The 17,905-nt window shown below is 39.3% G+C and overlaps 2 protein-coding genes across 3 annotated transcripts in view; one reads left to right on the plus strand and one right to left on the minus strand.

Moving 5' to 3' along the window:
* Positions 1-1,039: 1,039 nt before the first annotated feature.
* Positions 1,040-17,905, minus strand: part of SLC17A1 (solute carrier family 17 member 1) — a 217,157-nt gene continuing 200,291 nt past the window's right edge. The window contains exon 13 of the mRNA XM_070456250.1: positions 1,040-1,132. The gene's annotated coding sequence lies outside the window, so the exon portion shown is untranslated. The remainder of the gene's footprint in view (positions 1,133-17,905) is intronic.
* Positions 10,832-17,905, plus strand: part of SCGN (secretagogin, EF-hand calcium binding protein) — a 54,492-nt gene continuing 47,418 nt past the window's right edge. Inside the window, exons 1-2 of one of the 2 annotated variants that reach the window (XM_070456233.1) lie at positions 10,832-11,137; positions 12,009-12,079. In XM_070456233.1, the coding sequence (XP_070312334.1) occupies positions 11,056-11,137; positions 12,009-12,079 (153 nt within the window). In that variant the 5' untranslated portion in view covers positions 10,832-11,055. The remainder of the gene's footprint in view (positions 11,138-12,008; positions 12,080-17,905) is intronic. The other variant, XM_020916326.2, reaches the window with a different exon arrangement.

The following is a 17,905-nucleotide window of genomic DNA, read 5'->3' on the forward strand; positions in this document are numbered from 1 at the left end:
TCCATTCGTCTGCTGATGGGCATCTAGGTTGCTTCCATGTCCTGGCTATTATAAACAGTGCTGCGATGAACATTGGGGTACACGTGTCTCTTTCAGATCTGGTTTCCTCGGTGTGTATGCCCAGGAGTGGGATTGCTGGGTCATATGGCAGTTTTATTTCCAGTTTTTTAAGGAATCTCCACACTGTTCTCCATAGTGACTGTACTAGATTGCATTCCCACCAACAGTGTAAGAGGATTCCCTTTTCTCCACACCCTCTCCAGCATTTATTGCTTGTAGACTTTTGGATAGCAGCCATCCTGACTGGTGTGTAATGGTACCTAATTGTGGTTTTGATTTGCATTTCTCTGATAATGAGTGATGTTGAGCATCTTTTCATGTGTTTGTTAGCCATCTGTATGTCTTCTCTGGAGCAATGTCTGTTTAGTTCTTTGGCCCATTTTTTGATTGGGTCATTTATTTTTCTGGAATTGAGCTGCAGGAGTTGCTTGTATATTTTTGAGATTAATCCTTTGTCTGTTGCTTCGTTTGCTATTATTTTCTCCCATTCTGAAGGCTGTCTTTTCACATTGCTTATAGTTTCCTTTGTTATGCAAAAGCTTTTAAGTTTAATTAGTTCCCATTTGTTTATTTTTGCTTTTATTTCCAATATTCTGGGAGGTGGGTCACAGAGGATCCTGCTGTGATTTATGTCAGAGTGTTTTGCCTATGTTCTCCTCTAGGAGTTTTATAGTTTCTGGTCTTACATTTAGATCTTTAATCCATTTTGAGTTTATTTTTGTGTATGGTGTTAGAAAGTGTCCTAGTTTCATTCTTTTACAAGTGGTTACCAGTTTTAACAGCACCACCTGTTAAAGAGGTTGTCTTTTTTCCATTGTATATCCTTGCCTCCTTTGTCGAAGATGAGGTGTCCATAGGTACGTGGATTTATCTCTGGGCTTTCTATTTTGTTCCATTGATCTATATTTCTGTCGTTGTGCCAGTACCATACTGTCTTGATGACTGTGGCTTTGTAGTATAGTCTGAAGTCAGGCAGATTGATTCCTCCAGTTCCATTCTTCTTTCTCAGGATTGCTTTGGCTATTCGAGGTTTTTTGTTCCTTTATTTTTGTTTTAGTTTCAGGCTTCTACTCTGTACTGTCAAAAAAAAAAATATCACTGGGTAGAAGAATTTTATAAAGTTGAAAAAAATTAAAAAGGAGGGAAGAAAGAATGAAAGAAGCTACATCAAAACTTTTCACCACTGTAAGCTCTGAGATTTAAAAAGTAAAGTTTCACACTTTTTAATTCAGGATTTATTTGGAGAAAAATGTAATTCTTTATAAAGAATCTTGGCATTAAGAACTTCTTAATGATTCCTGTTTTTAATAATGTAGATAATATATGCTGAGTGACCCACACTTTCAGACAAATGGTGAGTTTGCTACCAAAAGACTTCAAAAAAAGTGATATTAAAAGATGTACTTTGGGAAGAATAAAATTAATCCCAGATGGAAGTTCTGAAATACAAGAAGTATTAAACAAGCAAAAACAATGACAGGTTATAAGAAAATGTATACAAATTTTGGCTAGAAAAAAAATTATAATATTCTGTACATTAAAAATACACTTAAAGTATGTAATAAGAATGGCATGATAGTTGGAATGGGATGAAGAATTCTAAAATGTTCTAAAGCTTTTGTGTTGTTTGGGAGGGCTGTAATTTATTAAATTTTATCTTAATAGGTATGCATGTTGTTATATTAATATCTATGATAGAAAAGAACTACAACAGAAAAGGAATGTATAACTTCCACATGAATAAATGGGTAAAAGTGAATGAAGTGAAAAAAAAATTATCAACTTAAAAGTAGAGAAGAATGAAAAATAAGCATATAGAAGACAGGAAAAATAACAAAATAAATCCAAATATGTCAATAATTATAAATGAAAATAGCTGAATGTTCTATAGATACATCAAGAACATACAAGGTGATGAAACAAAATGGAAGGAGATAGCTACTTCAAGCAAATACTACCAACAAAATGCTGATGTGCCTATATTAGTAGTTAAAATAGATTTTAAAAAAAGCAAAAAAAAAAAAGAAAAAAGTCATTACATAATAAAAAGGATCAATTCACAAAGAAGTGATAATAATTATAAATCAATATTCACCTAGGAACATTCTCAAAATGCATAAAACAAAACAAAAAAAGGAAATAACTATAGAAAGAAAAAATTCATCATCAGAAGATTTTAACATCCATCTTCATAATTTTTAAATGAAGGAGGCAAAAATATCAGTAAGTATAAGTGAATCTGAACAGCATAATTATTATATTTAATTTAATGAACATACATAGAACACCATACCTAAAACTGAAAAATTTACTTTTTAAAAATTATACCTGGATAATTTATGAAAATTACTTTACAAAGGGCCATAAAGCTAACCTCAGCAAATATTAAAAGATGGGGATTATAGACCACATTGTCCATCTACAATGCAATTAGATTAAAAATCTGTAACAAAAAGGTAAAACCACATGTATTTAGAATTTAGGAAACATTTTAAGACATGTGTCAAAAGATATGATAGTGGATATCAGAAACAAAATGTATTATTAGACAGAAACCTACAGCAGTACTTAGAGGGACATTTACAGCTTTGACATGATTAAATTAAAAAGAAAGCTGCTAATTAATAAGTATCTATATAATCAAGTTAGGGAAAAATGCTTATTAAAACAGCAATGTTTTGTGAATGAAATTTACAAGCCATTTGGGAAATAAAGTCTACTCTGTGTGGCTATCATTGATTCAGAAGGTACTACGTGTAAGACATGATACTAGTGATAGATAACCTCTGTAGTATTTAGGAATGTAAACTGGAGGTGGAAGAAGTGAGAAACAAAAAAAGTTTAAGATCTGCACTATGTTTTTGAACTGTTTAATTTGTAATATACTATTCTGAATAAGTAGAAAATATTGTAGTCCCGGTTTATTTGAACAGATTTGGAGATTTTAAAGAGCTGGCTTTACTCTATTTTACAGGGTATCAAAGTCTCCTATAATTTAGTGACATACAAAGAAAAAAAATAAAATAAAATTTAGTGACATATAACACATTAAGAAAATGTGGTATTATATGGTGCGACATAGAAATATTTAGTCACTGTCAGCAGACACTGTTTGCGAAGCTGTGTGTTGGGGGGGTAGGGCAGGGAGGGAGCCCAGAGATTCTGATGAGCCATTTGAGTATCACAGACTTTAACCCACAGCCCACTCTTAATAAATCCTAAACTACCTAAAACAATTATCATAAAATAACTATTAATTGCTACTTTAGAATTAATCCCATTTAAAGATTTTTGCTTTTATTGTTAATATGGGGGGGAGGCAGAGTACACTTTTCCACTGCTTATAGCAGAATAAATTGTTAAAATCAAGATGGAGGAGGTCTTTTTAATACTGTATTAAAGAGTTAAAATGTTATGTAATGTTCAGTCCAGGACTTCTGCATTTGAAATTTTATCTTAAAGAGATAATTACAAGAGCATGCAAGAATTTAGCTGTCACAGCACTGACTGTGATATTGATAACCTAGAGATAACTTAAAAGTCCCTCAAGAGGACATTAGTTAAATAAATTAGGCAATACAGATATGGACAGAATGAAAGGACAAAATAGGTGATCCACTATTGTAAGCAGAAATTGTAAGTAGAAAAATAATGGAGACCCATGTAAGTTAATGATTACTCGAGAAAGCAGGCTTGCTTAGCAACAAATCCAGGCTGCAGTAGCACGGGACATGCCCCCAAAGGATAAAACAATGGTGGCATGAGTCCCACATCCTGCCCAGTGAGCTCAGAAAGTTAATGATCCCTAAACGTTCTCTGAACACATAAAAAACAATCATTTGTGGACCAGCTTGACCACCCAGTGACAAGAAAACTCCCCAACTCAACCTGGAGGAGGAGCTGATGATGGAAAGAAAAACAAAGGTCTTTTCTCCTCCTCCCAACTTTTCCTTTGATTATAAAACTGCGGCCCACTCAGTTCTCAGAGCACCGTGTTTCTCTCCCGCTTGTCAGCCTCATGAGCGTCCTAGTCTAATAAATCACTTCTTATCTCCTATTTTGCTCTTGCTGAACTCTTCTCTGCACTGAGACAAAAAGGACTATGGTATGAGAGGTCCTCAGAGCCCCCCATGAAATGATACTAACCAATTTCAACACCACCCTTAAAATGACATCATTCAAAAAAGCTTAATGACATGGAGAGGCATTCATAACAGTGAAACAAGCAAGTTACAGAGCAGTGTGATCTGATTTTTGTACACATTAAAAAAAAAAGATTGGAAGGATATATACTAATATCTTATTATTCTTAGATATCTCTGGGTGGTGAAATTATGGGGGAATATTTAATTTCTTATCTTTATTATTAGCATCTGTATTATTCCTGTAATTAAAAAGAAAAAATAAAAGATATATATCTTTAAAAAGCATTAACTCTTATTTCCAGCATTTTCTTCCTGTCAGATTTCTTCTAGTTGACTTTTTTGTCCTTTGGAGCTGGTGTAGCATCAAACCAAGGCAATCTCTTTGAATTCTAAGGTCTACTATAGTCTGTGAGATGTCTCCCATATTTGAATGTTTAATAACTATTGGGAGACAATATCAAGGAAAGCATTGTTCATATTTCCCACTAGAAATTTCATTGAGTTTGTTGAAAGATTCAGATATTCTAACTCAAAGTTTAATGCATGCATCAGGGTTAAATAACTGTTTCAAATTAGAAACCACTGATGTTTCTTGTACAACTAACCATCAATTAGCTATGCTAATGAGAAAAGCAGGAAATGATTGCAGGACAAAATAAAATCAGCAGGGGTAAAAAAGAAAACAACTCATTGCAGTCCTTTGTTTCAGCGATCAGTTGATAAAAGTTACCAGAGTGACACAGGCATTTTTTTTTTTAAAGAGATGGAGTATTAAAAAAAAAACACACACAAAAACCCTAATTCTTTATAAGTCTTTCTCTTTTCCAGATTGTCCTTCAGAAAAGTCATACCTAAAGAATACAATGACCAAAATATAAGCAGCAGGAAACTTAGAGACAAAAGGCTAGTTAGCAATTCTAATCTCTAGGGGAGTTTTTTGTTTTTTTTTTTTTAAGTATCAATGCAGAGTCCTTGATGCAGACCGTTTAAATCAGAATCTCTGTGTAAAGGGCTAAATTAATCTATAAGTTGCATAATTTATATTTCGAGTTAATTCTAGCTGTTTTGTATTTGTACCCTGCGTTCTCTGGTTGGACAGTCAGGGACTCAGGTAAATCATCTTTGGTTGTTTCACCTCCATTCCCATCACTGCAGTCCCAGGCAGAACCTTTTCAGTTAGAAAGTCTTAAAAGTGACTTCTGCTGATCAGTATCTTTAAATACCTTCCTAATGACTCTCTTCCCTGTCAAAGATTTGGAATTTTCCCAGAAGGAAACCTTTACTCTTGAGAGAATGCAAAGTATCACTGCCTTGACTGCTATCTGGATACAAAAAAAATGAAAATAAGTCACTGAATGCAATTACAACTCCCCAGAGAGCTCCACATGCCAGGCTCCTGGAAATTGGTCTGAGTTCCCTTTGTACTTCAGTTCCAAGAACAGCAGACCTTGTAGCTGTACTTCTTTCTCGAGATATCACTTTTACAACTTTCAAAAACTATGTTTGAATTACAAGCTTCTGTAGAAAGTTTTAAAGTAGAATTACAAATAAAATTAAAATCACCCATGATTCTCCCTTTTCCTCAATCTAGAGATAAAACATTTACATCATTAGTGTACATTCTTCCAGTTTTTTTTCTGTGTGTAGAAATGTACTTATTTTAAAGGTTTGGGTCATGAAATATGTGCATTTTTGTAACTTTTTAATCTTAAACCTATATTCTAAGCATTTTTGTGTGTCATCAAGCTTCAAGTTTTCTGTGTATGCCGCAAAGCCTATCGTGATTCACCATCATTTATTTAACCATCCACTGTATCTGGACTTTGATTATTACATCTGACATTTGCCTTGTTTTCCCTTTTTTCGTATTTACCAGAAAGCAAGATCAGTTACCAACCTGGTGAGTCCATTTTTTTATTTCCTGACTGATGTTTGACACTATATCCAATAGTTTCCCAGGACCACATATGATGTGAAGATATATGATACTAAATCCCTTAATCTATCCTCCTGCATTGCTCTCCAATTTTTATATCCAACATTTTCCCCAAGTGTGATGATATTGTTTTTCCTCCTTTAACCTAAACTACACTCCTAAAATATCCTGACGTTTACATCACCATCTTCTAAATGTGTATGCACAGAAGATTCATCATTTTAGTATCTAACCCACACTGAATGTTTACTCTGTTTTACATGCTAAGAGGTGCATATGTATTTTTTTACTTAAACTTTATGACAGTAATATAAAGCAAATCCTACTATTATCTCCATTCTGCAGGTGAAAAAGTGAGGCTTCTTTTGAGTAAATCGACTAACATCACAGCTAGTAAGGCAAAACTGGCCCTAAACTCAGACCTGTTTGCTTCTACATAATTTATCATTAACTAACATCCATATTTATTCAAATTTCCTTATTTTTTGCCTAATGCCTTTTCTATTCCAGGATCCTAACCAGGATACAATGCTACATTTAATTATCATGTCTTCTCAGACTTCTCTTGGCTCTAACAGTTTCTCAGACCTGCCTTATTTTTTCTAAGCCATTAAAAAAAAAATATATATATATATATATATACACACACACACACACACGCACATATATATATAGCGACCTCATACTGTATAAGACCACAGCAATTACAATTTATTGCACATTGTTAGGGTTTCCCTCATAGCTCAATTAGTAAAGAATCCACATGCGATGCAGGAGACCCTGGTTCAATTCCTGGGTTGGGAAGATCCCCTGGAGAAGGGATAGGCTCCCCACGCCAGTATTCCTGGGCTTCCCTGGTGGCTCAGCTGGTAAAGAATCCACCTGTAATGTGGAACACCTGGGTTTGATCCCTGGGTTGGGAAGATCCCCTGGAGAAGGGAAAGGCTACCCACTCCAGTATTCTCGCCCGGAGAATTCCATGGACTGTAAGTGTCTCTATAAGTGTCTTCCAGTTGAGCTATTTCAAATCCTAAAAGATGCTGCTGTGAAAGTGCTGCACTCAATATGCCAGCAAATTTGGAAAACTCAGCAGTGGCCACAGGAACGGAAAAGATCAGTTTTCATTCCAATCCTCAAGAAAGGCAATGTCAAAGAATATTCAAACTACCACACAATTGCACTCACGCTCAAAATTCTCCAGTGCTCAAAATTCTCCAAGCCAGGCTGCAACGGTACGTGAACCGTGAACTTCCAGATGTTCAAGCTGGATTTAGAAAAGGCAGAAGAACCAGAGATCAAATTGCCAACATTTGCTGGATCATCAAGAAAGCAAGAGAATTCCAGAAAAACATTTACTTATGCTTTGTTGATTACCCCAAAGTCTTTGACTGTGTGGATCACAACAAACTGGAAAATTCTTAGAGAGATAGGAATACCAGACGACATTACCTGCCTCCTGAGAAATCTGTATGCAGCTCAAGAAGCAACAGTTAGAACTGGACATGGAACAACAGACTGGTTCCAAATTGGGAAAGAAGTATGTCAAGGCTGTATATTGTCAACCTGTTTATTTAACTTATATGCAGAGTACATCATGTGAAATGCCAGGCTGGATGAAGCACAAGCTGGAATCAAGATTGCCGGGAGGGGTATCAATAACCTCAGATATGCAGATGACATCACCCTTATGGCAGAAAGTGAAGAACTAAAGAACCTCTTGATAAAAGTGAAAGAGGGGAGTGAAAAAGTTGGCTTAAAATTAAAGAAAACTAAGATCATGGCATCTGGTCCCATCACATCATGGCAAATAGATGGGGAAACTATGGAAACAGTGAGAGACTTTATTTTGGGCTCTAAGTTCGCTGCAGATGGTGACTACAGTCATGAAATTAAAAGATGCCTGCTCCTTGGAAGAAAAGCTATGACCAACCTAGGCAGCATATTAAAAAGCAGGGACATTACTTTGCTGGCAAAGGTCTGTCTAGTCAAAGCTGTTTTTTTCCAGTGGTCATGTATGGATGTGAGAGTTGGACTATGAGGAAAGCTGAGCACCAAAAAAATTGATGCTTTTGAACTGTGGTGTTGGAGAAGACTCTTGAGAGTCCCTTGGGCTGCAAAGAAATCCAACCAGTCAATCCTAAAGGAAATCAGTCCTGAATATTCATTGGAAGGACTGATGTTGAAGCTGAAACTCCAATACTTTGGCCACCTGATGTGAAGAGCTGACTCATTTGAAAAGATGATGCTGGGCGAGATTGAAGGCAGGAAGAGAAGGGGACGAAAGAGGATGAGATGGTTGGATGGCATCACTGACTCGATGGCAGGCTCTGAGCAACCTCTGGGAGTTGGTGATGGACAGAGAAGCCTGATGTCCTGCAGTCCAAGGGGTCACAAAGAGTCGGACACTGTTGGGAGCCGCTGGGGTGCGCCCAGTCTGTGGCAAGGTCACGGGATGAGAGAGGAACCTGCAAGGCAGCTCTTCCTCACACAGGGCTGCCCCGGGGGCCCAATATGTCCCCTCGGGAGCCACCGGGATGTGCCCAGACTGTGACAAGGTCACCGGACGAGAGAGGAGCCTGCAAGGCAGCTCTTCCCCTCGGGGTTGTCCCGGGGGCCCAGTCCCCTTCCTCTTTCTTACTGTTGTTGGGTTTTCTATTAATTCTTGGAAATGTAACATACAGTGATCAGACCTCGCTGGAAAAGTCCAAGCCTATTTAGAAATACTCATGATTGCTCCAGCCCAGGACACAACAATAAACATCAAGTCAAGAAGGAAAAGGCCACAGGCATAGTTTGGCTGCTTGCTTAGAAGATTATAATGTTTTAGATTAGAAAAGAGTAGAGACATTTAGATTCAGAAGTAGATGTACTGTTTCAGTTTACTTGCTCCTTGGTTGAGAGGGTTTTCATTATTGCTATTTCTATGCTGCTATTTGTCCATTGTTTCCCTTCCTTTAAACAACATGGAATATTACAGATATTTTTGTAGAATTAGAAAACATAGGATTTCAATAGAAGATTTATATTTACCAGCCTCACTGCCATTACCTCAATGTTAATAGAGGTGTTTTGCTGCTTCATAGTTAATTATTGTAGACTGAGGTTTTGTGGTTTCAGGTAAAGAAAAATATTAGGGTTTTCACATGGTACTATTCTCAGAAATGTCAAACGTGTTTTTGTAACCCTTCCCATGTATTGTTTTATTATCCAAAGAATTCATACTATATCTGGAATCTATGGAACATTGTTTTTGTCAGAGTGGAAATGTTAGGCCATTGAGGTGAGAAGACTAATGCATGGGGCATTCAAGGAAAAAACCCTGTAATCGGGACTGTTCCAGATGAATATATAGGGGAAAACCATGGTGAGGAAAAATATTGACAGAAGCACGAAACCAATATTTGATGTAATATGAGGTGACTTAAGGGGGGAGGTAATGTTCATTCTATAAAAACTGAGCTGTCCTAAAAATAAAAAGCTTTTTCTTCCATGCAACCTTCTGTGTGTGTCCGTCTCCTTCCTCGCTTACGCCACTCATTTCTTGGGTACTCTTGGACCTGCTGGGGCTGGACCCCGGCAGGACACGACTGGGCAGCTGAACAGACTGAACTGAGTAAGTGTCTGTGGTTCTCACAGAAACCTGCTGAAGCTATTAAATTCTCATTTTATAGATGAGAAAACCAATGCTTAGAAAGATGAAATCCTTTGGTGCAGGTCACAAAGCTAGTAAGAGCTGCAGCTGGAATCCTAACCTGGAACTGTCTGATCAGGAGTGTCATTTTTTTTTTTTTTTGAATATACTAGTTTATGTGGCTTATGCACATGTGCTTTTAAAAAATAAATTTGAATGAATGTTAACATCAGAGTTAGAATGTCATAAAGATCTATATTTGGTCTAAGTTTATTACACAGGTTCATTCAAAAGATTTCTCAACAAAAAGTTCTAAGCATATGGCCCAAAGCCATCAGTGTCACTCAGCTTACTATTTCACAAAGCATCCAGTCAAGTTTTGAACAATTCTGTTAGAGCTCTGTGCTCCTTGAAATGGCTTTTGTCTTTGGTCTTAAGTGTTTGGCCCTGGGGTGCCAGACACAATCATCTAAACTTCTACCCCAGAATTCTGCAGTTGACCACCATGTCTCCCCCTAGAAAATCTTTTTCTGGAAGAGCATGGCATAGTAGGAACTTCACTCAACATCCTAATATCCTGATTTAGACCACAGTTCCTTGTAGAATCTTTATTTAGATCCAAGTCTTTATAGTGCACTTTATCTCTGCAATGTGCATGTCCTACACAATCTAAGCTCAGCAATTGCCTTTCGACGGTCTCCTTGCTTACTGGTAATCTATCACCACCACCACTATCACCCCTCTCTCCACCTCACCCCCACACTACATTTCTAAATCAGGTCCAAACACCAGCTCTTCAAATGCGGGGCTATCTCTAGAAAACCACTTGAGACACATGTTTGGAAGATAGTGAAACTTAAGGGGGATGCTTTCTCTGAGTGTGACACACAAGTTAAAGGGCAAAGACAGTGAACCACGGACACCCAGAAACAGCTTTCTCCCTGACTTCCCCATAGGACTAGGCAGACGAGAACTCCCGGGTGGATCTGCCCAGGACAGACAGCACGTGGGGCGGGGCCACGCACTAGGAACAGGGCGGGTTCCAAGCAGCTGGTTTCTCTGAGCGGTGTCCGCGGTGGGGGCTTGGGCACTGCACAGCGTCGCCAAGGCGCCAGCAGCCACCCTGCCAGCTACCCTCGTGCCCGCCCCCGAGACAGATGCTCAAAGCAAACCAGAGAGCAAAAGCAGTAAGCGAGGGTGTCAGACGATACAGCAAAGGAGGCTTGATCAAAGTTCCCTAGGGGTTCCTTTCCAGCCGGTGCCCGCGCTTCGTTGTCAGTACCATGGACAGCGCCCGGGAGCCGACACAGGGGCGCTTGGACGCCGCTGGCTTCTGGCAGGTCTGGCTGCGCTTTGACGTGGAGGGTGAGTAAAGCAAGCCAACTGTTCAGTCTTGGTGAAAGGACCTAGAGTTCCCCCTTCCCCGTACATCTTCCCTGCGGGAAAAGTTGTCTTCCAGCGCAGTTAATGCAATAAACCTCACGCTGTATACCTAACAGACGTTTGGTAGACTGCAGTTGTACATCTAGATATCTTGTGAAAGTTCAGGGTGGGAGGAGAGACTTGAATCCCACCACTCTTTCCCAATCTGTGTGTGTTTATATGGAGATCACTGTATATATTAGAGGCTTGGGGACTGACACCCGGGTATCTGAAGTCAGTTCTGACTTGTTTTTACTCTAATCTGCTCATTTTCACGCAGTGACTATCTGGGTAACCTCTTGCCTCTTAAAGAGAGGGTGAATTTTTAAAAAATCAAATTTCAAAAAGACACTACCCCCACTCCACAAAAAAATGTATTTGAAAAGTACTATTCAACATTTGCTTTTCCCTCATTAATAAAGAAACATGAAAATATCTAAAGCATGTGTTTTAACCTTGAAAACTAACATTCAATACTTACATCTCTTAAACTTTTTGAAAACTGCAAAAACCTTGGGTTAGAGTTTATTCTAAAACTCATGTCTATTTGTGGATTAAAATTAATGAATAGCTCTTTCCCAAATATTTATATGAGCCCCAGCACAAAGCATTTACTCTTGAATGTATTATTTGCTATTTAAACCCATGTCTTCTAGAATAGATGTTGCCACTTAAGAGTTGTAAAAAATAAGATCGATGGGGATTTTATAAATTTGAGATCAAAAACAAATTTAGATGTTAAATGTTAATTACTAAATGCCACATGTTATTATATGCAAGTGACTATTATTTATGCACATCTTTTTCTATTTAGAAAAAGGTTACATAGACGAGAAGGAGCTTGATGCTTTCTTTTACCACATGTTGACAAAACTGGGTGTTGATGTAAGTATACTTGAGCCACTAAGAATTTGTTTCTCAGTGAGTTATAAAAAGCATCCAAGTCATATGTTGATTTGTACAATACCTATTAATCCCATCTGACCTCTTTTCTTCCTTGCATGTAATTTTTCTCCCTCTCCTAGCAACACGGAGGGATTTAGGTAGGTTTTATAAGAGGTTCAACTGCAGCATTAGATGTGCTGGCCACTGACTTTTAGTGTGACATCTGTCATCCACTATTTCAACTGTAAATTAAAACAAGTCTGTTTTGAATGTCTCCTTGGTTATGTCACTGCTAATGGATTTAAATCTAGAGATAAGGTAGCTCACTTTGTTCAAAAAGGTGGAAAAGATGTTGAAAGTGTTAAGGTGCTGAGGGTTTAAGTGCATTGGATATTACTTGGGCAGCAAACCACAAACTATTTAGAATAATTTTTTCCATTATTCATTGTTAGAAAAGGTTACAAACTTATGAAATGGCAAACCAGAAAATAAATAATATACTCAGAGCCCAAATATAAACGTGAACTAATCTATCCAGCATCTATATCCTTCCCTGATGGCAAATCTGGCCTTGAGAGAGGCAGATTAACTTTTGATAAGCCCTCTACCAAAGCAGAGGAGAAACACACACAGAGACGCACCAGCGTGGGGTTGGGAGACCCTGGTAAAGACTCCATCAGGGGATGGGTGGTAAGGGAAGCAGCTCTGGAAACAGTAACATTTAAAATGAATTGTGGTGATAGCTTATCCTCAGATATAATTGCTTACATGGAAGAGTACGGGAGTGCATGACACTTTCATGTAGGAGCCCAGTGAGGGGAACAAGCAGCTTCGAGATGGTGTTTCTGAGTCAGAGGGAGGGCAGTCAGCTCAAGATAAACAAGGCTGCCATCTGCCTCCAACAGCCACACAGAGCTCTTGCTCTCTTTTTCATCTCTTCATCTCGGTTTCTCTCATTTTTCTGTCCATTTCTATTTCTTATTCTGTGTTTCACAGCCATCATCTGCCATCATCTCTTGACTTTCTCTGTGATCTGTCTCTCATCTCTCTTACCTCTCTCTGGTCTTTATTTCTCATATGTCTCTCCATTGGTCTCTGTCTCTTTCTATTTATCCTTCTGGCTTCAGTCTGTTTCTCAAGCTCCCACAGTGCCTTTCTCTCCCTCTCTTTTGTCTTCTCTTTACTGTCATGTCTCTTCGTCCTTCAGTTCTTTTATCAAAATTTTCTCTCCTTTTCTCTTTCCTTCCCTTATTTCTCTGCCTCTCATTTCTGCTTTGCTCCCGCTTACTGCTGGCTCAGATGGTAAAGAATCTGCCTGCAAAGCAGGACACCCAGTCTCAATTCCTGGGTTGGGAAGATCCCCTGGAGAAGGAAATGGCAACCCACTCCAGCATTCTTGCCTGGAAAATCCCATGGACAGAGGAGCCTGGCAGGCTGTAGTCCATGGTCGCAAGAGTTGGACACAACTGAATGACTACACATACTACTATAAAAGCAAAGGTTTGTGGCATTTCAGAACCTTTGATACCATTCTGATACCACTTTGTCAAACATGACAGGAGTATTAGAGGAAAACAAAACGATGAAGGCAAAACCATTCAAAGTCTCAGAATAAACTGGATGATGAAAAAAAAAAAAAAACTCAGAGACTTGGAGAAAACAAGTCACAGCATGTGTGTGTGTGTGTGTGTGTGTGTGTGTGTGTGTGTGTAGCCGAGTTTTATCAAAGTAAAAAAAGGGACAGAGAAAGCTTCTGACATAGACATCAGAAGGGGGAATGCTCCCCCCACCAGCTAGTCATATCAAGGCCTTATATATCTTTTTTCAGACCCACTCCCACAACAAACACCTTAAATTAACAAGATTAGAACTAACAACAGAAAGATCTTACCAGACCCACTCCCATAATATACATTGTAACATGACAGGATTAGTCAAAAGGTTCTTGTTAAGGAGAAACATGTCCTTGAGCAAGATACACTGTTATATTGAACAAGACAAAGAAATGTAGAGAAGAACTTTTGTCCTTTCCTTCTCCTTGAGAATTCCAGATCCCTATCTCCACTTCAAGAGCCCCAGACCCCATTCTCCTTCTCGGGGACCCCAGACTGCTTATCAACCTGCCTGGGAATTGACTCTCTCATTCCCCCTGTTTCTTTTAGGAGAAATATGTTGCCACAGGAAACGGGTGTCATTCTCATTCCATAACTTCTTCCTGCTGTTGAGGGGTGTGGTCCCTAAAATGTTGGGCAACATATTCTCCTAATCCTCATATTGAGGGTCTCTGATCCAGGGGCCCCAAGTAATAGTTGCAGGAGGTTGTGGCACTAGCAGGAGCTTGGACAAACATTTGTAACTTAAAAGCTTTCAGATGGTTAGAAACAAACCCAGTTTTATAGTTACAGATGTAAGGCAAAACAGTCATTAAACCAAGTTAAAACCTAAACAAAATGAAAAGTCACATTATGTGCATAGTTAAGGTACAATATGTGATACCAGTCCATCTTAGGATTGTGAGATGTCATCACAGAGTTGAAGAAAGTCCTTTCCTTAAAGCAGAGAAACCCACCATGGGAAGTCTTCAATTGATGAGAGAGGAGTGCTCCGTAGACCCAGCAATCATGTCGATTGTGGAATGTGGCCTAGGAATGAGCCCAGGACAGGAAGGCGTTTTCTTGAGGGTCAAACGGCAGACTCAGGACTTCTGGAGTCAGCAGAAGCAAGCCCAAATAGACTCTCAGGCCCATCTCGGTTCCTCGCTCAAACAGTGGCTTGTTTGACTCAAAGGCTGGGTCAGATGTTAACCTCCCAATAATGTCTGTTTAAAAGCTAAAAGCTGAGTCACATAGTTAATTTTAAGGCTTCAGGATCATGACAATATCTGTGCACAGAAACAGTCTGTCATAGAGACGTCCCTCCTTCTTAGGGGCAGTTCAAGCCCTCGTTAAAGCCATGGGTAAAACTTTAAGTCAACTGTCTTGTGTTTCCTGACTTAGCTTACACGGATGTCTTTTAATGTCATTAGCTTTTTCAACTTTTTCTGAAGATTGGGGTTTCCAGGAACAGTGTGATATTCTATTCCTAGAGCTTTTGACATCCCTTGAGTTACAGCAGCTTTACAGACTGAGACATTGTCACTCTTAACTTTAAAGTTTAAGATTTCATTTACATCATGAGAAGTCAGTACAGTAAGATTTTGCCCATTCATTAACCTTGGGCTTTAGTGAATACTGCCTTTGATGTGAGAACAGGTGAGGGTCATTGAGCTTGATAATGACAGGAACAGCATTTTGTGCTCAATCCATAGTTTTTCCATCAGACCACAGTCTAGGATTTACATTGTATTCAATTAATGGGAGAGAAAGAGCAGGCTCCATATTCATGAAAACAGAGGTCTGGACCTTGCTCAGCATATCCCTCCCCAGAAGGGGCGAGGGAGACTCCAATATGAACAGAAACTGGTGAGAGAACAGCACAGAGCCCCAGTTGTTGCTTAAGGGATGACTGACATAATAATGTTTGGCTCATCCAGACAGCCCCATTATGGTAGTGGATAAGTAGGAAAGCAGGCCAGGGGCTTCAGTGAGCACAGAAAAAGTTGCCCCCATGTCCGAAAGAAATAGACTGATAGGCCCTCCACAGTTAATACCTCGGGTTCCTCAGGTGTAATTAGGACAGGAGCTTGTGTGGGGACCTCCTGGGCACCTTCAGTCCTGATTGTCTTAAGAGTCCGACCCCTGTGGAGAGGGAGGTGGGAGGGGGGACTGGGATGGGGAATACATGTAAATCCATGGCTAATTCATTTCAATGTATAACAAAAACTACTGTAATGATGTAAAGTAATTAGCCTCCAACTAATAAAAAAAAAAAAAAAAAAAAAGAGTCCGACCCCTGGGGCCTACGCCTTGGAGGGCAGTCTCTTCTCCAGTATGATCCTTTGCAGACCTGGAGCTGGGGGTGGATAAGATGCCTGAGGGCAATCCTGCTTGAGATGCCTCTCCTTTCCACAGTAATAACAAGTCCATCTCTTTTTACTTGGATTCCTCTGGGCATTTTTCCTCAGGCTGTTTCAGAGCAGATCTAACAGCCACTGTTGGGGCTTCAGTCTTTTGCCTGGTTCTTTTTTGCCTCTTATTTTCCTCCTCATATTCTCTACCATAATATGCCGTCTGGGCCAGCTGTAACAGCTTTTCTAAAGACTGATTTGGTCCAAAAGTCTGTTTTTGTAACTTACGGCAGATACCTGGAGCTGACTGAGTGGGAAATCTACCTTTTAAGATCATTCTTCCTTCTGTACTTGCAAGATCAACATCAGTAAACTTGTGGAGAACCTCCCAGATTCTATCTAGGCATTTACCAGGAGTTTCCTTCTCTCCCTGTTCTATGTCAACCCCCAATCCCTCCCAGCATCAGGGTCTTTTCCAATGAGTCAACTCTTCGCATGAGGTGGCCAAAGTACTGGAGTTTCAGCTTCAGCATCAGTCCTTCCAATGAACACCCAGGACTAATCTCCTTTAGGATGGACTGGTTGGATCTCCTTGCAGTCCAAGGGACTCTCAAGAGTCTTCTCCAACACCACAGTTCAAAAACATCAATTTTTCAGCGCTCAGCTTTCTTCACAGTCCAACTCTCACATCCATACATGACCACTGGAAAAACCAGAGCCTTGACTAGATGGACCTTTGTTGGCAATGTAATGTCTCTGCTTTTTAATATGCTGTCTAGGTTGGTCGTAACTTTCCTTCCAAGGAGTAAGCGTCTTTCAACTTCATGGCTGCAGTCACCATCTAGAGTGATTTTGGAGCCCCCCAAAATAAAGTCTGACACTGCTTCCACTGTTTCTCCATCTATTTCCCATGAAGTGATGGGACCAGATGCCATGATCTTAGTTTTCTGAATGTTGAGCTTTAAGCCAACTTTTTCACTTTCCTCTTTTACTTTCATCAAGAGGCTTTTTAGTTCCTCTTCACTTTCTGCCATAAGGGTGGTGTCATCTGCATATCTGAGGTTATTGATATTTCTCCTGGCAATCTTGATTCCAGCTTGTGCTTCATCCAGCCCAGCATTTCTCATGATATACTCTGCATATAAGTTAAACAAGCAGGGTGACAATATACAGCCTTGACGTACTCCTTTTCCTGTTTGGAACCAGTCTGTTGTTCCATGTCCAGTTCTAACTGTTGCTTCCTGACCTGCATATAAGTTTCACAAGAGGTAGGTCAGGTGGTCTGGTATTCCCATCTCTTTCAGAATTTTCTACAGTTTATTGTGATCCACACAGTCAAAGGCTTTGGCATAGTCAATAAAGCAGAAATAGATGTTTTTTTTGAACTCTCTTGCTTTTTTGATGATCCAGTGGATGTCAGCAATTTGATCTTTAGTTCCTCTGCCTTTTCCAAAAGTAGTAGCTTCCCCCAAAACTCAAGTTTTTGAGTCAGGAGTCTGTCCCAAGACATACATTACATCTCACCAAGTAAGGTCATAAAGTAAAGTTAGTCCTGTAAAGTCTTCTATGTACTTTTTGGATCCTCTAAATAGTCTCAACCACAATTGGGACCTTTTGAAATTCTACTGAGACTGAGGCAACCCCTCCTAGAAGGGTTTCATGATTCTCAGCATGCTCAGTTGGGAGCCCCAGATAAAGGGGCAAAGTAAGAGAACAGGAGGGGTCTGAAGGTTTCACACCCAAATCTGTACCCATAGGACACAGGTCTGGCATGTCTTGCGGAGAGATAAAGAACAACACATAAGGCACTGCCCTTATTTTCTACAGAACCAGTCTAACTGTAGAACAGTAATAACTGAGATCTTTCAACAGGTCAGCAT

Source organism: Odocoileus virginianus, chromosome 27, assembly GCF_023699985.2.
Source record: "Odocoileus virginianus isolate 20LAN1187 ecotype Illinois chromosome 27, Ovbor_1.2, whole genome shotgun sequence".
NCBI classification, from domain to species: domain Eukaryota; kingdom Metazoa; phylum Chordata; class Mammalia; order Artiodactyla; family Cervidae; genus Odocoileus; species Odocoileus virginianus.